Here is a 27,088-nt window from a genome sequence, read left to right on the forward strand (position 1 = left end):
ATTTGGGTCTCCAGCTGTTTTTGGACTACAATCCCCATCATCCCTGGCCACTGGTCTTGCTAGCTAGGGATGGTGGGAGTTGTAGTCTAAACACTAAACTGTGTTTTAGACCTTCCAGCTGCTGCTCTCTTCAGTGGAGTTTGTGACTTGACTAACAGAATTACGGATTTAAAATCCAAACTATTCCCACCCCCCCACCCCCCACCCAACTTCTTAGTGTTTCTTAAACCGGAGCTGGGTAGCTGAGGTCAGAAGCGTGCTTCTCCGAAATAGGCTGCATTAACCTGCCCTTTTTGGGGATCTTAATTTTAACAAGACATATTGCGTAAAAGTAAAAGCAGAGTGCGTGGGAGGAATAGCTGTGAGGATCTTCGGCGTTCTGTTTCTCTCGCTTGGAACCACGTACGTTGCCGTAGCGCACATCAGCTGTGTGAGCCTATTAGCTGGCTCCGGTGTCAAAAGCTTCAATGGCAGAAGATAATGAGTAGAGTTCATTCACTCTGTGTGCAATTTTGCATCTATTCATAACCTCTTTGCTGGAGGTAGAAAGTGCTTCCATTCATTATAGCGTATAGCATTCAAAAGTAATTTCATTGATAAGGTCTGCGTTTCCGTCATAGTGCTCCTACATATATATGAGTCATCGGTAGCTTTTATTATTCTAAGTCGTTTAGCGGAAAAAAATAACTGTGATTTTTTTTTTTGCATGACCCCCTCCCTGTCCCTCATTAGCTCTTCTTTCCTCACATGGGGGTACACTGTCTCCACATTTGCTGAAGTTCAGTGTGATTCCCCCCCCCCAAAAAAAGCATGTCGCTCTGTTCAAATTGCAAATTCTCAAACCAGCTGGATGAAATCACAGTATACTAGTACACAGTATCCCCTCTTGTTTCTGGAGATCTGTGATTCTCTTTGCATTAACAAGAGAAGTGATGTTTGTCCTTCTTTGCCTTTATCTTCAACCGCTGCCTACTTTTCCTGCTGAGCTTGACAAGTGAATGAATAGATTTCCATTCCTATGGAGGAACACAATTGGAGGATCAAGTTCTGCCTTTCCTTTTTGCCCCACACTTTAACATCCTCTTGGACCTGTAGGTCAGCTACTTGGAAATATAGGTGACCAGTGGAAGGCTTACTTTGTAGTATGACTTGAATGGTCTAAGGCACTGGGTTTAAGGCTTCAGTCACTTCAGGAATATGGGCTTCAATCCCACAGCGGCCAGTCCATTGAGTGGAAGGGTCATAGCTCAGTGATAGACCGATTTGCTTTGCATGCACAGGCTCCCAGATTTAAGCCCTAGCAGCTCCACTTAAGGCTAGGAAATTCCCCTGGACAGCTGCTGCCAGCCAGTGTATGCAGTGCAGATATAGAAGGACCAATGGTCTGACTTGGTGTAACACAGCTTCCTATGTTTATACCAAAGTGGGATTTTTTTTTAAAAAAAATCCCACATGTTCATTTGTTACTTGGAGCTCACCATTAGCTGTGGATGTGGTAGTTCAGCTTCTTTCTGTTTTTCCTAGGGATCCCCCCCCCCCGGGGGTGGTGAGAAATAGCATACTCTGAGTAAATTCTCAGAATATGTATTTTGATAAATTTTAGCTCACCTCTAGCTTAAACAATAGAATCATAGAATGGTAAGTGGGAAGGGACCCTGAGGATCATCTAGTCCAATCCCTTGCAAAGCAGGGATTTGCAGCTGCAGCTTAGGCGTCATTAGCACCACGCTCTAACCAACTGAGCCATAACATAACCGTGATATTGCCTTCTGGTTATTAACATCTGCAGAGGGGTGCATCTTGGTAGTTCCACCTTCCTCAGAAGTTCAGGGGATTGAGGTTGGCCCAGGAGAAGCCCTTAAATTGTGGAATTCCCTCCCCTCAGAGGTACGTCTGTCTTGTTCACTATATGGCTTTTGATGAATGCTGAAGAGGCGACGCAGCTTTTTACTCTTTGACACCTGAGATGGATGTCACCCGTTCTTGTGACTTTAATCTGTTTTAACTGTTCTTAATCTTGAATTCTGAGTACAGTGGTACCTCAGGTTACAAACACCTCGGGTTACAGATTCTGCTAACCCGGAAGTAGTAACTCGGGTTAAGAACTTGGCCCCAGAATGAGAACAGAAATTGTGCAGCGGTGGTGGCAACGGGAGGCCCCATTAGCTAAAGTGGTACCTCAGGCTAAGAATGGTTTCAGGTTAAGAACGGACCTCCGGGACGAATTAAGTTCATAACCAGAGGTACCACTGTAGTTGCAACCCGCCCTCTAATTACCTGCTGGTGAAGGGCAGGTAATAAATTTAATAAAGACAACAGTGATGATGATGATACTGATAATAAGATGAAGGCCAATGAAAAGTGCTCTTTTCTCAGTGCTGGAGATTGGAGTAGATGTGCTTGTGTAAGACTGTAGTGATGGTGACCAACTTGGGATGGTCTTTAAATGAGTGTTAGTGTTATCCTCCATCAATGTGTCTATCAATGACTAGCAGCCATGATGACTGTGCTCCGCCTCCAGTATTGGGGGTGGCCTGGGAATCATTTTTTGGGAAGAGTGCTGTTAGGCTTGTGTCCTGCTTGTGGGTTTCCCATAGGCCGCTGTGAGAACAGGATACTGCACCAGATGGGTTCTCTTCGGCCTGACCCTACAAACCCTTGTTATGAATAGTTTGGAAATGGCCGTGCAGGTTACAAGTGCTAAGAGTGAGCCTGCAAATTAGCTCATGTGTGGCATATGAATTATAGAAAAGTGCAGTGACTAGACAGTTAACTTTTTAATGGAGTCTGCTATAGCAATAAAGTTCCTACAGATGGACATTTTGTAATATAGTCAGACGAATTGTATTGCCGTTTATTAAAGCAGATTCTTCCGCAGGCTAGGGACAAGTTCAACACATTGATATTCTCCAAATTTTAATTAATAAGTGATGCTCACATTTATAATTTATCCACCTTTGTATATTGCAGAATAGGCCATGTGGAACCCATGAAGTTTTCCCTGTAAATAGCACTTGATAATTATAGACTTATGGCTGAATGTACAGGCTGTGGCACTTTTCTGTAATTATGGATGTGTGGTAATTATCAATAGAATCATTTAATTAAATGACTGCCTTTTTTTGTTAGGTTCTCAATGGAGAATGTAAAATGTATTAATATGGCCCTTGCCCTACAAAATCCACAAACCCAAGGGGCTATTTGAAGCCTTGGATATGAACATTTTGAAAGACTACGTATGTGCTACATATTTTATTTTCAGTGATGGGGAAACTGTGGTCTTCCAGCTGTTTTTGGACTACAGTTCCCATCATCCCTGACCACTGGTCCTGATAGTTAGGGATGGTGGGAGTTATAGTCCAAAAACAGCTGGAGACCCAAGTTTGGGAAACACTTGTGTACACAATACTTTGCTAGATGGACCAGTGCTCTCACTCTAGTTGGCCACCGTAAGAACAGGGGGCTGGACTATGTTCCTATGTTCGGCTCCACCCCGTGTGTGTACAGTGGTCTCTATGTTTACAACCACATGCATACAGGGTTAAGATCTGTACATGCTTGCATATAACTGTATGTGCTCCAGATGTTCGTGGTGGATGTCATGGAGCAAGCCAAGTCACTGTGCATGGCAAGCTGGTGTGTGCAGTGTTGAGAATGGGACTAGTCAGAGCAGCAGTAAGTAGGTGCTAGGGTTCCCATATGCCCTCTTTTTCCAGGATACATCCTCTTTTTCATAGGTATGTAAAATGAGAGTTGTCATAGTGATCCATAGTTAGAAGTAGAAGTCGGTAAATACGTCCTCTTTTCTGCTCTTCAAAATAGTTAAAGCTATGGTTTTCCCTGTAGTAATGTACGGAAGTGAGAGCTGGACCATCAAGAAGGCTGATCGCCGAAGAATTGATGCTTTTGAATTATAGTGCTGGAGGAGACTCTTGAGAGTCCCATGGACTGCAAGACGATCAAACCTATCCATTCTCAAGGAAATCGGCCCTGAGTGCTCACTAGAAGGACAGATCCTGAAGTTGAGGCTCCGGTACTTTGGCCACCTCATGAGAAGAGAAGACTCCCTAGAAAAGACCCTGATGTTGGGAAAGATGGAGGGCACAAGGAGAAGGGGATGACAGAGGATGAGATGGTTGGACAGTGTTCTCGAAGCTACTAACATGAGTTTGGCCAAACTGCAGGAGGCAGTGAAAGATAGGCGTGCCTGGCGTGTTCTGGTCCATGGGGTCACGAAGAGTTGGAACGACTGAACGACTGAACAACAAAAATTATTCAATGTGTTCTGCCCCCACAGGGTTCAGTTATTTAGTGATAGCAAATCTGTGTATTAGTATTAGGTAGAAGGAATAACAGTGCTTCTCCTTTCAGAAAAGATAGTGCCTTTCCCCCTTTCTAGACCACAAGGCAGGTTGGGAAATATAGGCATAGCAAGATTCTAGTTTCTATTGACTCTGCCTAGAGCGGGAAGAAACCTCCCTTCCTCCTTTGTTTCAGTGATCTAGTTCTTGCATACCAGGAAGGTGGGTGAATTCACTCATTCTTACATAACTACACAAAGAACTTCATAAAAAGCTTCTAACCACTTTCATTTAGAGCCAAAGAACAGCCTATTGGAATGTGAGTAAATATTTCTACTTGCGCCTTGTGATCTTCAACAAATCTGTGTATGAGAAGTTTGTGGAGTTTTGTTCAATGCTATCCAGAAGTCTCCAACGGATGTGGGTGGCACTGTGGTGTAAACCACTGAGCCTTGGGCTTGCCAGTCGGAAGGTCAGCAGTTCAAATCCCCGCAATGGGGTGAGCTCCCATTGTTCAGTCCCAGCTCCTGCCAGCCTAGCAGTTCGAAAGCACATCAAAGCGCAAGTAGATAAATAGGTACTGCTCCGGTGGGAAGGTAAATGGCGTTTCCGTGCGCTGCTCTGGTTTCACCAGAAGCGGCTTAGTCATGCTGGCCACATGACCCGGAAAAACTGTCTGCGGCCAGTAAAGCAAGATGAGCGCCGCAATGCCAGAGTCGTTCGCGACTAGACTTAACTGTCAGGGGTCCTTTACCTTTTATCTTTTATCCAGAAGTTTCAGGACAGAATACGACATACAAGTCCCAGTTGCCTGGTGAAGGTGAAGATCTGTAATTGCACTTGAAATTGGTTAAACATTTACTTACATTTCTAACACAAGATATGAAATATACACACATAAATGAAAAACTGGAGGGAATGGACATCAGACTAATAAAAAAGAGAGACTCTAATAGGACAGAAAAGCCCTGCAGTGTTTGGGGGTAAAAAATTAATTGTAAAGGCTTGCCTAGCAGGATGAAGTATACATGATTAAACTGAACATGCTGCAAGCCCCAAAATAATTAATTCATAAAAGGGAAGCCACAGTGTAAGAAGATTATATTAACAAGCTTACAAACACAATCCCAAATAAACAATGATATTAAATCCCACACAACAGTTAGAAGTTTTTGCAACCAACTGTTGACAAACTTTAGATACCATCAAATTTTTAGAGATTTTAGATAGCTTTAGTTAGTAGTTAGTAAATGTGATCTGGACACCCAGATTTCATAAGCTCAATTTCTTGAGTGTTCTGTGATCTAGCTCAATTTTTAAATGTCAGAGTGATTTAAATGATTTTTTCGTCCTACCTTTCTCTTATGGAACTCAGGGTACCACACGTGCCAGACCCCTCCCCCCACCCAGCAATTCTTTTTTAAAAATAGATTAGACGAAGAAATACAGACTGGCCGAAAGTCACCTGGTGAGGTTTGGGGTTAAGAAAGTATTTAAACCCAAGCCTTGGTGATCCCAGATCAACACTCTAAGCCAGTGGTTTTCACTGGATCAAGTTTTGTTGATGAAATCCTTCTAATTGGATTTTGAATAAATGTGCAAATACTTTTTATTGCTTTGAATTTATTCCTTTTTTCTTTGGTGGATCATGCAAATTGCTATTTTGAATAATGATTTTTATAGGCAGCTCTGGGAATGGGTTTATGGAATCAAGGGAGCAGTGCTCTAACCACTTGTACTGTACTGGGTCAAATATATGAATTAACCGCTCTTCCGCCTGGTCAGCAGCATGAGTGGTAAAATGGTAAATAATCTAATAAAGCAATTGGGCACAAATCTCATGCCACATTTTGCTTCTCCATTAGCAGTGCTGTTGTCAAGTCAAATATGCCATCACCCAATTGAAAGTTTCCCCTATAAGGCAGGACGTATTAACGATTGTGTTGTTATCAGTGCTTTGCAAAGCTTTGTCTCACAAGCTGCCTTGAAATGCAACTAGATTACATCTATTGGCTACATCCCTGTCAGCTCTTATTGTCGTCTTGTCACGGGCAGTAATCTGATGGGTTAAGGGATGACCTGTTTCTTTATAAGCTCTTGTTATCATTCCATTAGTCCATATACTTGGCCAATGGGATGTGTTGCAGGGTGAGACTGCTGTGCGTCAGTTAGTTGTGTGTAAACACGTGCCCGGTATCCCATCAAGGCTGCAGTCCTGTACACATGTACTTGGAGGGTAAGCTTCATTTAAATCAAACTAAGGAGACTGCACATCGCTCACTCAGAATAGCAAGGGAAGTCGTGGTGCAGGGTATGGTTCTGAATTTGCATCTCCATCTTAGGAAATCCCCCATATCCAGAAGAAAGTAATGGGGATCGGCCTACCGATCTCTGATCTGTGGAGTGAAACACCAAAGGGTTCAACACACATTCAAACAACACAGAACAGTGCTATGTTTCACCAGTTTCTGGAAACTAACACAGCTGTTTAAGGAGCATCAAGAAGCAAGTGATTCCAGACATCACAGGCATTGCCTTGACTTGTACTCTCTCAATTGCCCATCTTCATGGGGGACCCCTGAGATTGGCAGAAGTACTGGCATGGAAAGCTATGAAATGGCCTAACAAGGACTTAGTGGTCTCAGTGTCCACAGAATACTGACTAAGGCCCCATCTGCAATGTACATTTAAAACAGTGGTCATTAATGAATTAATTAGTTAATTAAATTTGTATACCATCTTATACCCACAAATGTTTGGTTCTCAAATATTTTTCTCTGGCCCACGCTTTCAGAATAAATTTTTCTCGTGTCACACCAAACTTTTTATTGATAAGAAATACATTGGAAAACACAACTAGGATTGTCCTTGGTATCGCTTGATGTTTATGATTTCATTTTGAAAAGCTATCTATCCATCTCTTACTACACACACACACACACACACACACACACACACACACACACACACTAGGTAAAAGGTAAAGGTAAAGGACCCCTGGATGGTTAAGTCCAGTCAAAGGTGACTATGGACTTGCAGCCCTCATCTCGCTTTCAGGCCAAGGGAGCCGGCATTTGTCCACAGACAGCTTTCCGGTTCATGTGGCCAGCATGACTAAACCGCTTCTGGCGCAACGGAACACCGTGACAGAAACCAGAAGAAGAACAAGAGTTTGGATTTGATATCCCGCTTTTCACTACCCGAAGGAGTCTCAAAGCGGATAACATTCTCCTTTCCCTTCCTCCCCCACAACAAATACTCTGTGAGGTGAGTGGGGCTGAGAGACTTCAGAGAAGTGTGACTAGCCCAAGGTCACCCAGCAGCTGTATGTGGAGGAGCGGAGACGCAAACCTGGTTCACCAGATTACAAGTCTACCGCTCTTAGCCACTACACCACACTGGCTCTCAGTGCCGTTTACCTTCCTGCCACAGTGGTACCTGTTTATATACTTGTGCTTTAGAACTGCTAGGTTGGCAGGATCTGGGACAAAGCAACGGGAGCTCACTCCATCGTGGGGTGATATTATTTTGATACTACATTACACTAAAATATTTAAATGTTTCTTTGATTGTCCTTGAATCTTCCTGCCACACTTAACATCCTTTCCTGGTACAGCAGTGTGGTGCACCATATCCTTTGAGAACCACAGATGTCAATCAATATGCTACCAATTTAAGCAGTCACAGGTTCCTCCGGAAAATCATGGAAGCTAATTTCTGTTGGCAATTTTCATTTACGCAAAGAAACTATGCGTCAGCTTTTCTAAAGACCTGAACACACGCATCTTTTCTGAAAAAACTTTCTGGAGTTGGAAAATTACTCTCAAGTCCCAATTGGTGGCCATTGGGAGTCAAGGGTCTGAGTGAATTGGTGCTTCTGTCTCCCACGTAAGCCCTGCAGGTACATAAGTCGAGAATGTCTCCGGAGGAAGAAAGATAGGCACATTGTAATTGAGGCCACACATTGGGAGGTAAGAGTAGAATAATGACCAACACACAAAGGATAATTTCTGGGGAAGGAAACATTTAGCATGGGAGTTGTGTGTGCGTGTGGAGGGGTTAGGTTATGTAAGTAAGTATTAACAATATATGTAACGCACTGACCTTAATCTAGTGTGAATACTGGACAGCTTGCTTTGGTGTTGTACTGCATCTGTAGTGAGTGGGTAAGAGGCAAATTCTGGAGGTAAAAATGGTGGGTACCTACTTCTACTCCTTGCTGTGCAAGGATAATCTCTGCAAGGAGGTGCACATTTAATTTATAGATGGAGGGAAGCAGGAGAGCTCTGTATTTTCTTTCCACAGAAAGCAAGAGAAACTGTGACGATAAATCACTGAAAACTGGAGAGGCCAAGATGAAAATGTCACTGCCCAAACGCAGAGTAATGAAAGATACAGCTGGAATTTTGTTCGTGGTTTTTTTTTTTTAAAGAACGGCTGCTTCATCCGCTAGAACTAACAAGACATTTTACCTGGCATGACATCAAAATGGTTGTGCCAATGTCATATTCCCTAAAGCGTTTCCCAAACCGAGGAAACTTCTTTCTTTAAGCCGAAATCTTTCAGTCAAACGTAACTTAATCGGAGAGTATTCTTAACAAACAAAAAGCAATTTGCTTAGAGATTCTGCATTTCTAAATGTCTTCCGATAGCTATCTTTTCTTACAGGGAGAGGCCACTTCAATATATTTGTGTTGCGAGAGCAATTAATGTATGGGAGCAGAGCTGAGCCAGAATCTCTCGGTATTCTGAGAATATTTCCATGAGAAATAAGGTCACTTAGCACAGCAGCATTACATGAGCAAACAGCTCCCAGGGCAGGTGCACACGCACTGAGGGGTGCGCGGCCTGGAGGGGTGGGGTGCATTGGGTGAAGGAGCTGGCTGCTGGCCAACCCCACTGGAGCGACCCCAAGAAAGAAGCTCCTGACACACTGCGCTGGGGGCACCTGCTTCATGCCCCTTCAAAAATCTGCACTCGGGGCCATGGCCCCCCGGACACTGCCTACACCATGCCCCTGACTTAGCAGAGTCTTCTCTAAATATTCTCCTTATTTTCTCCCCATGATGTCCCAGGATGACGCTTGGTCTGGGCTGTTTATGGAGGATGCAGAATGATGGCCAGACTGTCGGCGTATAACTCAAACTCAAACAAAAGGATTGTGAAGTAGGGTTTGAACAGGGATCACTGTATCTTTTCTTTGAAGCATTGTAGCAGCATAGTTTAATATTTCTGTTTTATGTGGTTTCCTTACTGTATTGTGCCGACTTTTTGCTCGTGGTTTTATGTTTGTAAATGGTGTGAACCGCTTAGAAGTTCTGTTCTGTTGTTACTATAAGTTATTAAAATAAAATAAACAGAATGGAATGAGCTTAGTGGTAGCACGCAGAAGGCCCCAGGTTCCACCCTTGGTGTCTCCAGGAAGAGCTAGGAGAGACTTCAGCCTAAAATCCTGGAGAGCTGCTGCCAGTAAGTGTAGATAATACTGAGGTAGATGGTGTTGGAGATTCATTCCCCATGTCTACAGTCATGGGATTGTTGTCTATCTCATGACGGTATGTGTTTTCATTCCACAGAATGGGAAGTGACGGAGACAGGATGTTTGTGTTACTGTGTTCCGTGAAGTGGGACTATTGTCCTTTGTTCTTCCTTTTGCTGTTTGATGCTAGAGAGAGAGAGAGAGAGAGAGAGAGAGAGAGGGAGCCATGTTGCAGTGCTCCGTATGTGTTTATATGTAAATAAAGTAGATTAGCCAAAATGCTGAGTTGCTGAGTTCTGTTACACAACTGCGCAAACCCTGCAGATCCGTAAGTGTGCTGATGTTTCTTGGCATCAGTCACTGTGATGTTTGGGCTGAAGAAAGCTTTCGAAGCTCCCGAACGATCGCCCAGGAGGGAGGGAACATGCCAGTCGGGCATGTGCCTGTGCCAGGGTCCTACTCGTGTTTAGGAAATCCTAACAGATGGACGAATGGCCTGACTCAGATTCCCATGTTCCTATGTGCTACTGTTACGAATTGCAGTAGCAACAAAACCCCCACCATCTTTAAAGGAAAAAAAGAAAGTAGCTGTGCTATAGCCACTGCTAATGGCAAGCCCTGTTCCTGGGAAGCTATTGAAGAATATCTCCTCCTGCTGGATAAATTTTCTGAAATGGTTCTCTGCCCACATACAGCATATAGAATTGTGAGAGGAAACAACTGTGATTGAATGAATTTAATGCTTCCTTTAAAGTGTTTTCAAGCTTTGAGTCTGAGCGGGCACATGTAAAATAGTTGAATCACAAAGCTCCAGCTGCACAACAGACACACACAAAAACCCTCAGTTTTTTTTAGTTCAGTTAGATGCTGAGAAATTGCACTACTGCCTGGCTCAAAGGTCGCATGTATCTTTGCAAGAGAGAGAGGTTGGGAGAAAAGCAAAAGAAAATGGCGCTACATTTTTGTAGCGATTGCTATGATTTCCTAAAGTAATAAGTACTGGTGAGGCATTTTTGAATACATGCTGTATAAATGTTAACGTTTTATTATTATGTCGGGTTGTTTGAGTGAGGTCTGCCCTGTGGGGGTTTAGATATTTAACACATTTACAGTTTTTATCAATTTAGAACATTTGAAAACTGTTTTACTCGAAAATTATCTCCCAAGTTGCGTAGAAGTGCAATTTATACATAAAAAAATGAATGAAATACAAAAAGATACAAAAAATACAAAAACCGTATTAAAACTAAGTTATAATCTAAAACAAATATAACTGGTTACGTGTGTGGATAGGTTTGCTGAAACAGAAAAGCTATCAATGGGCATCTAAAAACGTATAGCAAAGGTGCCTTCCTAATGTCAACAGGCATGGAGTTCCAGTGGTCAGGTGTTGCCACACTAAAGGAATAACTCCTTGCAAATGTGGAATGAACATTGGTGGCACTTGTACAAATCCAAGCTCCACAGATTGAAGTGATTGAATAGGCATGTATGGCTGGGCTAACACTAGAAACCTTGTTTTTATGTTCATGGGTGTTAATTTTTTGGGGGAGCATCCATTGGATAAAATGTTTGGCACTCACTCACTGTTTACCTTATTATTTTCAACCTCATCTGTCCACATTACCATTTTATTCTCCTTAACCTTATGCTCCATCAGTTTATATGGCTGGAAACATTTTGCATGTTTTTTTGTAGAAATGCCTGGTGGGCAGTGTGACCTCCCTCCTCAAGGTCGTGTAAACCATGTTTACTGGAAAATATTTATTCAAGGTGGTAGGTAATGCCAGCTTATCTGCCTAACCTGAAGTTTTCATGTTTTTCCCTCCCAACCAGGCCACCAAGAACAAGACAGGTTTGACCGCAGATTCCCCATAAATGTGAAGCAAAACACCTGGCATTATGTTTAGCACTAAAAGGTGAGTATCTGTCGTTTCGCACCTCCCTCTGTCTTTTTTAATCCATCCAGACAATATACAACAAATGCATTTGTTCAGGAGAGCTTGATGTGGAGATGAACATGTATACAAGGACTGCATTGCAATTATTGTTGTTGTTTGCCTTTAATTTGGGTGTGTGTGTGTGTGGGTGTGTGTGAAAGAGCGCCCACTTGCTTAGTCGCCAAAATGAACTGGGCTGCTTAAGAGTTAAAGCCAAACACTCAAAAAACTCTTGACAGTTTTTAAAGTGATCAACAGCAGCCCTTTGAGAAAGCAAAACCCTTCTTTCCTTTTCTGCTCTTCCTCCTCTCTGCTGGTTCTCTCCCTTCTCCTAGGGGGAAGGTTAATAGGTAACAGGCAGGTGATCAGGTGGGAGAGCCCCTCTGTAGTGGCATATGTACACCTAGCACCACTGACAGAGCATATGCGCCTGCTGCCAGGGGCGGGCATGCAGGGTGTGTCCCCTTGGGGGTCAGGGCACAGACGGAGCCCGCTGCAGCTCACTGCAGCCCAGCAGAGCAGTGGCAGTTATCTGCCGCTGACTCTTCACTCCATCCCCAGGTCAGGTATGACCTGGGAGCAGAGTTGCAGTGGAACTGTGGTTTGGTGCCAGGAAGCTGCCTTGACAGCTCCTGCACGTGTGCCGCCCAGCCGAGGAGAGGGGCTCTGCCACAAACTCTCCTCCACTCTGATTGTGGCACTTGACCATAGAGCCCATAGTCCCTGGCAGGAAATAATTTTCAGAGCCCAAGGCCTCTCCTCAACGTGCGCCATTTTCTTCCGAGCCTCATAAGGACTTCCCCTTGTTGTTGGCAGCCAGTTGTAAGAAGGCAGATGGGTTGTAACAAGGCAGGCAGGTGGGAGGTGACCTGAGGACAGACTTAAGGTTGCCCTAGTAGACCATCTTTCACGGGTGCTCCAGATGAAAAATGCTATTTTAAGCAGAGCAAAATTAAATTGCTCTATAAAGAGAATTAAAAGTTTGGGTTTGCTCTCACAGGAAATCTGAAAGTGTTCTAATATCGTAGTGGCATTTACAATGTGAATGGACTCTGCGTATCTCATCGCAATCCCATTTTCAAGCATAAAACTTGTTCCCTATGGCCAGGTTGGCAGGCAAAATTCTGTGGTATGAAGTGTATTACCTGCTGACTACAGGTTTGCATTTCGTGAATCATCTCTGCCTGCTGAGACCTGAGAAACTTAGAGAATAACTTTGTCATACTTTGAGGTCATAATCAAGGAAAATAGCGGGTTATATATATATAACAAATACATACAAACGAGCTGTAACAAAAAATAGGTGAAGTGCCTATTTTTTGAGCTTTGTTTCTTTGTTAAACTCATAGCTTTAGGACAGGTTTAAATGGCCCATGTTCAGGATACATATCTTGACTTAATAAGCTAATATATGTATAAGCCTTTTGACCATTCTGTCCGTGCACCATCACCTCTTTCCTCCTTTCTCAGTGATTAACCCAGGAAGTTCACAGGCCCACAGGAGGGCTTGTGGGAGTGGTTGGGATACCAAAGAAGGATGTCAAAAAACACCAGAGTGATCAGTTCTGGTGCTTTTTTAAAAAGAAAAGTGTAGACTTACAGCAAATCAGCCTGCCAGTTTTCCTAGCCTTTGTGGGATGGGCACTGCAGCAAGGAGATGGCTTGTCCACCTCCAAGCAAACAGGCTTACATTCTTTACATTCAGATGTCAAAGAGATAGACAACTACCAGACATTTAGAGGACATCTGAAGGCAGCCCTGTTTAGGAAAGCTTTTAATGTGTGATATTTTAATGTATTTGATTTTTGTTGGAAGCCGCCCAGAGTGGCTGGGGAAATTCAGCCAGATGGGCGGGGTACAAATAATAAATATTATTATTATTATTATTATTATTATTATTATTATTATTAATAATTATTATTATTATTATTATACACAACACAGCGTATGTCACTTTTTCTAGGACTTCCTATCACTTCACCTGTCCAGATAAGGGCTTAGGTGGTGAATACCCAAGTCTTACAGAGAGCTCTCCTTTCTGGGCTCGCACACTAGAGAGCCAGTGTGGTGTAGTGGTTAAGAGCGGTAGACTCGTTATCTGGGGAACCGGGTTCGTGTCTCCGCTCCTCCACATGCAGCTGCTGGGTGACCTTGGGCTAGTCACACTTCTCTGAAGTCTCTCAGCCCCACTCACCTCACAGAGTGTTTGTTGTGGGGGAGGAAGGGAAAGGAGAATGTTAGCCGCTTTGAGACTCCCTCGGGTAGTGAAAAGCGGGATATCAAATCCAAACTCTTCTTCTTCACCCCAGCGCGCCAAGCCCACAGATAAGGATAACATCAAAGCAAACCAATTACCTTATCTCAAAGCTAATAGAGTGGCTGGAGCAACCCAGCCAGATGGACAGGGTATAGATGATAAATTAATTATTATTAATTATTATTATTAAAGCAAGTGAATCTGAACATATATGAGCCCATTGCTACAACAAATACCAATTAATTGTGGGGTTGTATTGACTACCGAGATGGCATTAGCAAAGCTTCTGGAACAGTCCACCTTTGGTTCAACACATCTTCAATGAACCATCGTTTCCCACGCGAAGAAACAATGCGTAGCAGAAGAAGAACAAGTCAGGGACTTAAACCAGCTTCAAACCCTGCTTTTATATCCTAGCTTTCTCCACACTGGTAACCATAGCTTCCTGCTCTTGGATGTGACTTTACTTGAATCTAAAATAAAGAAACTGGAGATCAAGATTTTCAGCAGTCGGATTTGGAGCGCAATGTGTGATTCCTATAAACGGAGGATTGCATGCTTAAATTTGTCTCGTTGAGATGAATGAGACCGAACTGTGCTTTATCTGTGGTCCTCTGTCAAATTCTGGCTGCCTTGTGCTCTGCATGTCTTTTCGTTTATCCTAGTCCCACCTTTTGCTTCCAGTTCATGTCCCCCCCCCTCGATTGGAATTTCCCACCTCTTGAAAGGCAATTAACATGATAAGAACAGCAGGTAACTATTTTCTCATGTTTTGTGCAGCATCCTCCTCCTTCCCGTCCGTTATTATATGTTTAGGATGCTTTACATGTTGGCTTGTTTCTAATTTCTTTTGCCGTGCACAAGTGGCAAAATCCATGGGCGGTGGAACAAGCTTGTTTTCTGCTGCTCCAGAGGGTCGGATGCGAACCAGTGGATTCAAATTACAAGAAGGGAGATTCTGGTGCAACATAAGGAATAGCTTTCTGACAGTAAGAATTGCTCATCAGTGGAGTGGGCTATCTCAGAAGGTGGTAAACTCTCCTTCACTTAAGGTTTTATACAGACTTTTGGATGGTCATCCGTCAGGGATTCTTTAGCTGATATTTCTTTAGCTTGGATTTGAATAGGAAGCTATTGCCATCACCTTCGCAATTTCTTTAAAAAGATTCAAAGAAGTAGAAAGGGGTATTTAGGAATGAAAAGCAGCTGCATTCAAAAGTGACCTAGAAATGAAGGCTTGTTGACAACTTATTTTATTTAGAGTAAAGGTAAAGGTAAAGGGACCCCTGACTATCAGGTCCAGTCATGTCCGACTCTGGGGTTGCGCCGCTCATCTTGCTCTATAGGCCGAGGGAGCCGGCATTTTCCGCAGACAGCTTCTGAGTCATGTGGCCAGCATGACAAAGCCACTTCTGGCGAACCACAGCAGCGCACAGAAATGCCGTTTACCTTCCTGCTGGAGCGGTCCCTACTTATCTACTTGCACTTTGACGTGCTTTTGAACTGCTAGGTGGGCAGGAGCTGGGACCGATCAATGGGAGCTCACCCCGTGGCAGGGATTCGAACCGCCGACCTTCTGATCAGCAAGCCCTAGACTCTGTGGTTTAACCCACAGCGCCACCTGGGTCCCACCCACTGAAATCAATAGACCTAAGTTAGTAATTGGATGCCTATATTTAATGCATTACTATATATAGTAATGTACGGAAGTGAAAGCTGGACCATAAAGAAGGCTGATCGCCGAAGAATTGATGCTTTTGAATTATGGTGCTGGAGGAGACTCTTGAGAGTCCCATGGACTGCAAGAAGATCAAACCTATCCATTCTTAAAGAAATCAGCCCGGAGTGCTCACTAGAAGGACAGATCCTGAAGTTGAGGCTCCAGTACTTTGGCCACCTCATGAGAAGAGAAGACTCCCTAGAAAAGACCCTGATGTTGGGAAAGATGGAGGGCACAAGGAGAAGGGGACGACAGAGGATGAGATGGTTGGACAGTGTTCTCGAAGCTACTAACATGAGTTTGGCCAAACTGCGAGAGGCAGTGAAGGATAGGCGTGCCTGGCGTGCTCTGGTCCATGGGGTCACGAAGAGTCGGACACGACTGAACGACTGAACAACAACAACAATTTAATGCAGGTCTAGATTACATATTTATGATTTACTATAACTGGCTCAATTATTTCTCTCTCAAAAGTTTTGCATGTTCTGTTACTTTCTGTGGTTTTTTTGTTATATATTGCTGAAATCTATTTCTGGAATGAACTGGCAGTGCAATAGCTAATTAAAGCAGAATGTTTTTCATTTTATTCCCATATCTTGTGCATGGAACTTAGTGGTATTTCCTTACTTTTTTGGCACACAAATTGAATGATATTAAAACATGTGAGCGACAGGGCTTGTGCTTCAGTTGGTCTATTCTGGGTGGCAAGTATATGTGATGATTGCAACAGACAGGCTGTTTTGGGTTTTTTTGTAAATGTTAATTCACACATTTATCTATAGAATGGCTTCTTGTCTAGGATGGTCTCTTGCAGATCATCGACATGCTGTGTTCTTTTGCAAGTGCAAGCATCAACTGTTTAAACATTGGTTTTTATTTAAAGATTGCCCGACAGTGACAAGAGGGAGGCAAGTTCTGCTGTTCAGTGCAGATGTCATGAATCCTTTGGTGCTTTTGGGCTCAGGCACAGGATGGCAGACTCTGGACAGAGATGAGAAGGGATGGAAGAGTGGGGCTGGAACAGATGGGAAGCCCTTCCCTTTCTCTGAACACAACTGGCTCCAACGTTGAGGCAGGTGTCCCAGCTGCTCCCCCCTCATCTGTGTGGATGAGGGCCCTGCCAGAGTCTTGGGAAGGCTCCCAAGCACAGACTCGGGTGGCCAAATGGAATTGAGAGAGGGAGACAGGTCCAGGACAAGGTAATGCTTCTATCTACATTTAGTGTCAGCTTGCAGGTGAGACAGTCCTGCAGGAATATTCACATAAGTAAGGGCTGAAACCTGCCTCACCTTTAAAGCTTGCCAGGCGGGTGTGGAAAATTGTTTCAACAACTTCTCAGCCCCCATGCAGCCTTGAACTTCCTGTCACTGGGATCATAAACCGCACCACTGGTCATCCTTCTAACCCTTTGCCTTGTGAAAGCTCCAAGGCTGGATGATAACGAGGATGATTATTATTATTATTTATACCCCGCCTATCTGGCTGGGTTTCCCCAGCCACTCTGGGTGGCTCCTAACAGAATTAAAAGCACAATAAAACATCAAACATTAAAAACCTCCCTTAACAGGGCTGTCTTCAAATGTCTTCTAAAAGTCTGATAGTTGTTTATTTCCTTGACATCTGATGGGAGGGTGTTCCACAGGGCGGGCGCCACTACCGAGAAGGCCCTTTGCCTGGTTCCCTGTAACCTCGCTTCTCACAGGGAGGGAATTGACAGAAGGCCCTCGGCACTGGACCTCAGTGTTTGGGCTGAATGATGGGGGTGGAGACGCTCCTTCAGTTATACTAGCCGAGGCCATTTAGGCCGTTAAAGGTCAGCACCAATACTTAATTGTGCTCAGAAACATAGTGGGAGCCAATGTAGGTCTTTCAGGACCAGTGTTATATGGTCTTGGTGGACATTCCCAGTCACCATTCTAGCTGCAGCATTCTGGATTAGTTGTAGTTTCCGGGTCACCTTCAAAGGTAGCTCCATGTAGAGCGCATTGCAGTAGTCCAAGCGGGAGATAACCAGAGCATGCACCACTCTGGTGAGTGGATTAGTACCTTTCTTCCTTCTGAGTCTGTACCATTACTCTGCTTTAGTAAAGATTGCTTACTTGTGTACAAGTAAGAGCATCTGCTGTCATGTTTTGGGGCAGGAGTCAGGACAGCCAACTCTGTTCCAGGGACTAATGTTTTAATGCCAAGGATCGCCTCTTGACATTTGCTGCTGTGAACACGTAGGTCACTCTCTTTTACAATCACAAATGCAGGCTTGCAAGTAGAAGGGTGAAATAAAATGCAAGGAATCTTGCATGTCAGTTCTATTGAGATGTTATCGCCTGTCACTCTGCTACCAACTTGCCCCAGGATGGATAAATCAGGTTGCATTGTTTACTTATTCAATAAGGCATGCTTTATGCAGGACCGAATCTCAACGTATAAATGTGTTTTACACATAATTTATTTTACAAAACCCAACAGAGCACATGCCGATAAACTCAGCCTCACTGATTTCATACAGTCTATTGGAGAGAATCTTTTTGTGGTTATGGGAGGAGTGGAAGAATGCGTGTGATTTAGCTGCAAGCCTATACATACATACATACATACATATATATATATATATATATATATATATATATATATATATATATGCCAGGCTCCACCAGAATAGAAGAGGCAATACAGAAATTGGGGTCTGGTTCTTGAGTAACTATTTCCTATGACATTTGTTAATTTTGTTAAAGTAAGAAAACAAACAGGTAGAACCAAAATGAACAGAGAACTGATGTCAAAAGCCTTTTAAAAAGCAGAGCAAGAAAGGAGTCATTATGTAAAAAATTATTGTGTTCTGCAATAATTGTTTTGAATAAATGTGGTGCCCAAATGTAAAAAGCTCCTGTACATTTAAAAGTTGTTCAGAACAGAAATTCCTTCTGACAAATGGAGGGTGATGATGAGACAGGACCTTTTCAACAGTGGCACCCCCTATCTGTGTCATGCTCTCCCCAAAGAGGCTCCCCTGGCATCTGCATAAATGCAAAGGCCTTCCTTTCCCCACAGACCCTTTCAATCTTTTGAAGTTTGGGCTGTTCCTAATATCTTTTATCAAATTGGCTGTTTTCCCTGTTAACTTCATGAGGATTCCTCCGTTGGTTTGGGGTACGGTAGTGGGGCATACAGAATAGCTTGTTGTATTACAGTATTGGGCTATTGTACTGATTAATAGTAAAACACCTTGCTTGTTTCAACTCCTTTGTTGTATGTTGCCTAGAGATTTTGACATCGGCAACTAAGGGAACAACCCTATAGCAAGATCTGACAGGAGAGACCCCAGCACAGCTACACTACAACTCCCATCATCCCCGAGCATCAATAATTCTTGCTAGGGCTGCTGGGAGTTTTAGTTAGCAACATCTGGAGGGCCAAAGGTTCCTTGCCCCACTTCTGTTCAAAGGGTAATCAAGCCAATGAGCTAGTCTATCGGGATAAGGCACTGAGGAAGTCTGTATTTATATTTATTACAGTACTTAGAATATTAATATACCACATTTCCAAAAAAGCTTCAAGAGAAGGTGACATAACTCCCTCATCCTCAACACAGGCAGAGATGTGCCAGCATATCTCCCCCGACACCCCCATCCTGTCTCAGCTGGTAGTCAGCTGGATGAGCTGAGCCCAGTGGATCTTAAACTGGCATAAGCTCTTAAAAAGTGATGTGCCAGGGACATGGTGGAACCATAACCAGAGAGGAGGGACTTAGCCTGGATTGTAAGTCTGTTCAGCTCAGTCATGTGACCTGGCAATTTCAAAATCTTTTCCAGACCATCTCAGTTAATTTTTCTCAGCTAAAATGCAAGTTGTTGTTTCTTTTTTGGCCAAGTTAGTGCATACTTTTCAGTTTTATTAATTTATTGTCAAAATCTGTAATCGTAAAAGATTAATGTATAAAAACATTGGTTTTCATTAACAACAACAACAAAAATCCCATACAATCTGATTGAGTATGCAGTAGAAATATCTGTAGCTATAGGTGCATTTTTGTTCAAACTTACTTGCTAGGAATGCCATTGCCAGCAGGTAAAATCAAAGATCTATGGCAATCCTGTTCTTTCTACAAAACTTTATTATCATCAGCACAAGCATTTTAAAAATGTGTTAATCCAACCATGTGAAGAACATAGTTAGAATGGTACTGTTCTTAGCCTACGGTGCAAAAAGGGTATGGTGCTTTTATCAGATGCCATGAAATGCTAACAAATGGCTCTTGCCATATGTTGCCTTTTTATGGCAGTACAATATTGATATGTAACATGGCTATAAATCTCACAATTTGAGGGTTCTTCAAGTTAAACGCTGTTGCCATTTTTGTTCCAGGGAGATACGGCTCTGCCAATTTTCTGGTGGGGAGTCTTAAGTACAATTTGGTATGCGTTGTGTGTCTATTTTTAATGGCACTTTCCATTAAAGTTTTAATTAAGCACACATCGCTGCATGCAGAGAGGTAATCAAAGGCTCCCAGGAAAGAAAATCTAACTCTGCTCCAGATGTACTGAAGAATGATTTCTTGATAATGCCCAGATGAATTTCAGATAAAGAAAATCTGTTTATGAAAATATTGCCAGCTTGGGGGGAAATATACTTACTCTAAAAATGGGTATTTCCATAGTTAGTATGCAGGAATTGCTTCCCTGCTGTTTCTTGTGCATATTTGGAAGTGGAAAGGAGGCAACGAAGGAAGCAAAATGGTTATATATACTAGCTATCATGTCCTGTAAGAACGTGGAATATTTTGTTGCTTCACTTCTGAAGCCTTCAGAAAGTCTCCAAGGGCAGCACCACATTATATCTCTACATCTGCCCCTGGTTTGTGGAATAGCCTTCCTTTAAAGATATGGCAGGCACCCGCTTTCTGGAGACAACTGAAAATATTTTTGTTCTAACGTGCTTTCTCAGATGGATGAATGGGTCTTTGCCACGAGTGTCTATTTTGTATTGTTTTTGTTTTGTTTTAAATTTATTTGCTGTAGTTCTTGTGTGTGCATATGTAAGTGGGGATTTTGCAGTTTTTTATTTTGTATTGCCTTGAAATAATTGTGTAGAAGTTGATTAAAACTTCTTCTTCTTCTTCTTCTTCCTCCTCCTCATCTGATCATAGTTATAACCCAGGCGTGGGGAAACTTTTGTCGTCGTCCCCAGATATTGTTGAACTACAACTCCCATCATCCCTGAGCATCAATCATTCTTGCTAGGGTTGATGGGAGTTTTAGTTAGCAACATCTGGAGGGCCAAAGGTTCCTTGCCCCAATTCTGTTCAAAGGGTAATTAAGCCAATGAGCTAGTTTATCAGGATAAGGCACCGATGAAGTCTGTATTTATATTTATTACAGTACTTAGAATATTAATATACCACATTTCCAAAAAACCTTCAAGAGAAGGTGGCATAACAAAAATACAATTTACAAGCCGACCATCTAATATTAGACAATATAACAATGGAAGACAGATGACAATTGCGATAAGCGAATGCCTGATGTAAGTGGTGTGCTTTACAATTCTTTCCATACTATCAAGAAGATAGCTTTCCTTTTTAGGAATGATGCTTCACAAATGTATGGCAGTTGAGAAAACAGCCTGACTCCTAGGCACTACCACCCAAACTTGCCACAAAAAATGGCGCAGGCTGTAAAGCCTGCTCACTCATCCTCACCTGATGTTGGATTATACAAGGAGGCAGTCCTGAAGGTCATGCTAGTCTTTAAAGAGGAGAAACAGGACCTTGAATGAGTCCAGAAGAAATGGCTCAATGCAGGTTGAACATGCACCTGCCTTTAAGTGTTCTTCTACAGGTGGCATACAGGATTCTGCACCTGTTGAAGCTCCTTTGTTGCCTTCATGAACAGCCTTGTGCAGAGTGTGTTGCAGCAGGAGCCTAGAAGTTACAGGAGGGGAATGTTTCCTTAGTAAATAAACCAGCAGAACGTTGGGTTTCCAAGCCCCTAGTTTTAGTGTAATTCACCACTTTTTGCTGAAAGAAATAATTGACAGGACAGCTTGTAAACCACAAACAATCCCTGCTTCAAAAATCCATCAGCTTTTTAATCTCATTAGGCCACTAGGAAGATAAAAGTGTGCAAGCAGATGTTCGCTGCCACAATAGCTGAAGTAATTAGCAACTTAGGATCTTTATTAGGAAAATGGAAAATGGTGGCTTTGGAAGTTGCATTAATCTTTCTGTATTGGTTTCCAGTGAATTTTGAACTCTTTTAAAAATAAAGAAATCTAATGCTGTCTTAGATGGCAAGTATTATTATTATTATTATTATTATTATTATTATTATTAATACCCTGCCCATCTGACTGGGTTGCCCCAGCCACTTTTGGTGGCTTACAACATAATGAAAGCACAGCAAACATTAAAAACTGCCTTCAGATGCAAAACAATTGTTGTTGTTGTTGTTGTTGTTGTTGTTGTTCAGTCGTTCAGTCGTGTCCGACTCTTCGTGACCCCATGGACCAGAGCACGCCAGGCACGCCTATCCTTCACTGCCTATCACAGTTAGGCCAAACTCATGTTAGTAGCTTCGAGAACACAGTCCAACCATCTCATCCTCTGTCGTCCCCTACTTAAGTCTAAAGTGACTGGTTTGAAATAGTATACAGGCAGCGTGGAACTGTCCTTGGTGCTGAAATTAGTGTTTGCGGAATAAAGAGATTGAGTAGGTGCAGGGGAGGAAAAAGCCATGAAACAGAATCAAAACTCATGTCACCTCAACGTGGCTAGTGGCTAACTGTCAAACCTAGATGAGTTTTGTTATGAAACTTTCTACTTTAATACCACAAAAAACTTTTTTAAAAAATAATCATATTGCCTAAAGTGTCTGTGTCCTTTTTAACAGCTGCTGCACATTGTTAAATAAGTTTGACCTGCCATGGGAAAATTGCATTTCCTCTTTGCTGTTTCTTTGCAGGCAGATGGGTCTGCTGCTAGTAATGTTGTTTTGCCATAAAGCCATTAATCCTCCCACATCACTGCCAAAAGATTAGTCACTCATACCTCAAAAGTGATTCAACTCCGTAATTGCACAAGTTTTGAGAACAAAGTTTAAACAAAATACAAATATGAATGACCAGATAATCAGCAAATTGCATAAGCTATCAAAGCATTTTAAGGGGGCAGTGTGGTAAGATTGACACAGTGACATCCTGCCCAAATATATGTCAGTGTTTGGGGTGGGGGGAAAGGTCCTGACTTCCTTTGTCTCCTCAGCCTGGTCCTCGGACCCTTGTTGGCATAAAAGAGTCCACGAGAAGAGGGTCCTTGCAGAGTATTTTTTGCTTTTATTCTTAAAAGTCTTCATCTGCAAAACAACCGACCAACTGTACACACATCAACACTACCAGCTTTTCTCTAACCAACCAACCCACACCCAACACTAACATTGACCACTCTATATATATACAGGTACAACTAGGTGAAAGGTTGCACGAGTTATTGTAGGCCGCTGACTCATGCTGACTTAGTTCTTTTAGCATTAAAGAAACAGCGGCCAATTTTTAGCAGTGACAATATAAAGTCCCAGAAAAGGGTTTAGCAGCTAGGAGAAAGCAAGGGTACCAAAGCAAACATGTATATGCATTGTCTTTTTGGATTCTACCAGCCCCATAAGAATAGAAGAATTGCTTTGCAGAATCAGATCAAGATAATGCAAGCGCACATTTTTGCTTCCAGAAACATATTCCATAAGCCAGATGTACCTTTCATGTGCTTTTAAGCAGGAATGAAAACATCAGCCTTGTGAGAAAAGCTACTGCAGCCGATTCTGTAAGAGGCAAGGCAAAAAAAAGCAGTCCCCTGGAGAAATATGTGGAAAATGTGAAAGTGTTATCCTGTTATTTTCTCAGCTTCTGGAATTCCACAGTATAACCCTTAATCTACCTAGATCTAATCTTGCCTAGGTCTAATCTTTTTATTTAAGTCGTCTAAACTGGAGCCCATCACCACTTTTCTCTGGTTATTCATACATTTCTTCTTGCTTGCCATTCACTCATTTATAATTTTAGTTGTATGGCACTTTTACACACACACACACACACACACACACACAAAATCATGCTCAAAGTGGCTTACAACAAAGAAAACAGGAATGCATTTCAAAAACCAAACAGTGCAAAAACCATTTCATAATAACATAGCAAAACAACACAGCCTGTCTCCTGCAGCAGCTTGCAAGCCTTCCAAAAGGAATGGGTGGGGTAGCTGGAAACACCCCTCCTATGATGTCCCCAACCTACCACCAATCATTAGGTGACACCCAATTTCTAATATCTTGAGAGTGGGAGAAGCAAAGCTCCTACCATGGGGCACAAAAGAGGAAGCAGCATGTTGGAACTTTGCAGTTCCAAGACTTATCTTGCCCCTTTGGTTTTTGGCTAGTGCTGGCTCAAAGGAAGTAGGACTTGGCTTGAGCAGGGGAGTTTTCATATTTTGAGAATGGGAGACATACTTTCTCTCTCTCCCACTTGCTTTATATATTCCTGATTTTACAAACTCGCTGCCATCATACCTTTCCCTGTGTTTTGAGTGAATCTTCATATGTGTTAAGCATGTTGAGGTAGAGTATGGCAATGCTATATGCGGGTGGCGCTGTGGGTTAAACCACAGAGCCTAGGGCTTGCCAATCAGAAGGTCGGCGGTTCAAATCCCCGCGATGGGGTGAGCTCCTGTTGCTTGGTCCCTGCTCCTGCCAACCTAGCAGTTCGAAAGCACATCAAAGTGCAAGTAGATAAATAGGTACCGCTCCGGTGGGAAGGTAAACAGTGTTTCCGTGCGCTGCTCTGGTTCTCCGGAAGCGGCTTTGTCATGATGGCCGCATGACCTGGAAGCTGTATGCCGGCTCCCTCGGCCAGTAATGCAAGATGAGTGCCGCAACCCCAGAGTCGGACACGACTGGACCTAATGGTCAGGGGTCCCTTTACCTTGACCTTTATGGCAATGCTAAATGTTCTTTTGGCACCAAAACAGCAGCTCAGATAAGAAATTATCCATGCCCCACCTCTGAAACTTGACAATCCACAGAATCCTCCTTTTGGTGATGGGGAATTGGGGCAGCTTTCTTCCAGATGTTCAGCTGTAATTTTGGCCCTGTTAAGAGCTGGATGTAGCAGTACAATATTGAGGGGAAGACTTTAGAGGTGCCTTCACATATGTCATGTAAACAGGAAGTATGGTAAAGCTATTATTACAGAAAGGTAACAAGATCTGTCCTGTTACTCTCACACATAGGATGTATCGATTACATTCAGCTAAGTCTTCATTTGTATTAGAGAGCTTTATATATCTATCTATTGCTCCTGACGATTAATGAACTGAAATATTGCAGCTATGACTAAGCAGTTCTCCCATGTCTTCTTCCTCCTCCTCCTCCTCCTCCTCCTCCTCCTCCTCCTCCTCCTCCTCCTCTTCTTCTTCTTCTTCTTCTTCTTCTTCTTCTTCTTCCTTTTAGCCTGAGTTATTTGGAAAGCCTAGAGCACAGTACAGCAAATTCTGTAATCTATATCAGGTTCTAGGATATTATGGTAAAAAAACTTACTGGTAACAGAGTCAGAAAATAAAATTTCTAGCTGTAGTCCAGTGCACACACACAGGCCAGTATTGCCAGTTAACCAGTGAAGTGTAATAGTTAGGACACCTGGGTTCAAATCTGCATCCAGCCATAAAATTTATTGGCTGACCTGTGTCACAGGATAAGAGAAAACCGAGAAGCTTCTATACATTCCTGTGAAGAATATAAATGGAATAAGTAAGTAAAAGGGTGCAAAGCAGTACTTAAAATGAAATTGAATATGCCATTGGTATGTTCAACGAATTCTGTGTTTGATGTATCATATTCTTTCTGTGCCTGTTGTCTTGCACTGGTCCCAATAAGGAGAGTGTAATTGATGATGGAGCAAGGCAAACACCATGGATAGCTCTGTCTGAATAAATTGCTCCAACAAAGATAGATTGAGGCCTTTAGGAACCTGTCTCCTGCCCAGCCTTCCCCATTCCTTCCACACCTTGTTAAACTATTAACTTCCATAAACCCCAGCCAGTAGGGACAATGGGAATTGTAGTCTAACAACATCTGGATGGCCTGAGGTTGTTGAAGGCTGTTCACCTGTTCAGCCCACCTGTCTTAAGTCCCAACTCCTTGCTTAAAGAAGACTTTAAGAAGGACAGAAGCCTGGCCTGGGCACAGGTGTTTTCTTTCTTTACTTTGGGGTCTCCTGCCAGGCATGGTGTTTGGCACACATGGTAGTGAAGGAGCCACTTGGCTCCTCAAGCTCAAGGTAAGTTTCTCATGGGGGCCTGGGCCTGGTGGGCTTTGGTTTGGTGGTCTCACAGTTTCAGGAGCCTGACCCACCACTACAGCCAGTGTCATAGCAGCCTTAGATCCAGCCTGGCTGTCATCTTCTTCTGACTCTGAGCTTGAAGTTTGGGCCATGGCACCTGTGCTTACTAAAGCTACGGTAAGACCAAAACCATTGCCTTCTAAAAACTTACAGAGAGTAATAGCAATTTCCTGTGTGGTGTTGGGCAGGCTTACGAAATGAGTTAAGAACCTCCTTGGGGCAGAACACATATTACTCCTGGTTGGAGCCTCCGGTGAGATTTGAGAGAAGATGGCAAGCGTTAAATTTTCTTTGTTGGACAGCTTTTCAATAAAATGTAGGATTAAGGGTTGGTGCTTTATATATTACTGTCCTTTGCAAGAGAGGCTGATGGGTAAGAAGTTCGCTCCTAAAACGAGCATAGTGATAATTCTAGGGATATATATATTGACAGAGCTGCCATCAGAAATACAGACAAATTGTTCCCTGCTTGCTAAGGAAGGTTGACTCCCTTGCCTTGAAACATTCCCTTCTGCATTTTCATTTATTGTTATCTTGGATAGCCTAGTAAAATCTAAGCCCTGGATAAGTTGTGTCTCTCCCCCCCCCCATATTTTTTGGCTTAAAGAGCTTTGGTGGAAAAAGCAGATAATCTGTGACATTCCGATTGGAAATTCAGCTACTTCACTAATCCAAAGACACTGCCAAATTTCACACAGCTCAATATACATAAGAGATTGTGAGATGAAATATGTTTAATTTGCCTTGGGAGTCCTCCTCACCTTCATCACATGATGAATGGTGAGCCAACTCCAGAAATAGGGTGATTACTAGGCTAGATAGACCACAATAAGAACATAGGACGAACTGCTGGACCAGGCCAATGGCCCATCCAGCCCAGCATCCTGTTCTCACAAGAGCCAACCAGATGCTTGAAGGAAGCCTGTAAGATGGACATGAGCACAACAGTACTCTGTCAGACTGCACCAACAGCTGCTATTAAGAGGCATGCTGCCTGTAACAAAATATTTT

At 42.9% G+C, this 27,088-nt stretch overlaps 1 protein-coding gene across 2 annotated transcripts in view; it reads left to right on the forward strand.

Annotated features, from left to right (window-relative positions):
* The window catches only part of OXR1 (oxidation resistance 1), a 230,994-nt gene that overhangs the window by 28,827 nt on the left and 175,079 nt on the right, over positions 1-27,088 (forward strand). For both annotated transcript variants that reach the window (XM_033155737.1, XM_033155736.1), the window contains exon 2: positions 11,617-11,699. In XM_033155737.1, coding sequence (XP_033011628.1) covers positions 11,683-11,699 — 17 coding nt within the window. In that variant the 5' untranslated portion in view covers positions 11,617-11,682. The remainder of the gene's footprint in view (positions 1-11,616; positions 11,700-27,088) is intronic.

This window comes from Lacerta agilis, chromosome 7 (assembly GCF_009819535.1).
Source record: "Lacerta agilis isolate rLacAgi1 chromosome 7, rLacAgi1.pri, whole genome shotgun sequence".
In the NCBI taxonomy this organism is placed as follows: domain Eukaryota; kingdom Metazoa; phylum Chordata; class Lepidosauria; order Squamata; family Lacertidae; genus Lacerta; species Lacerta agilis.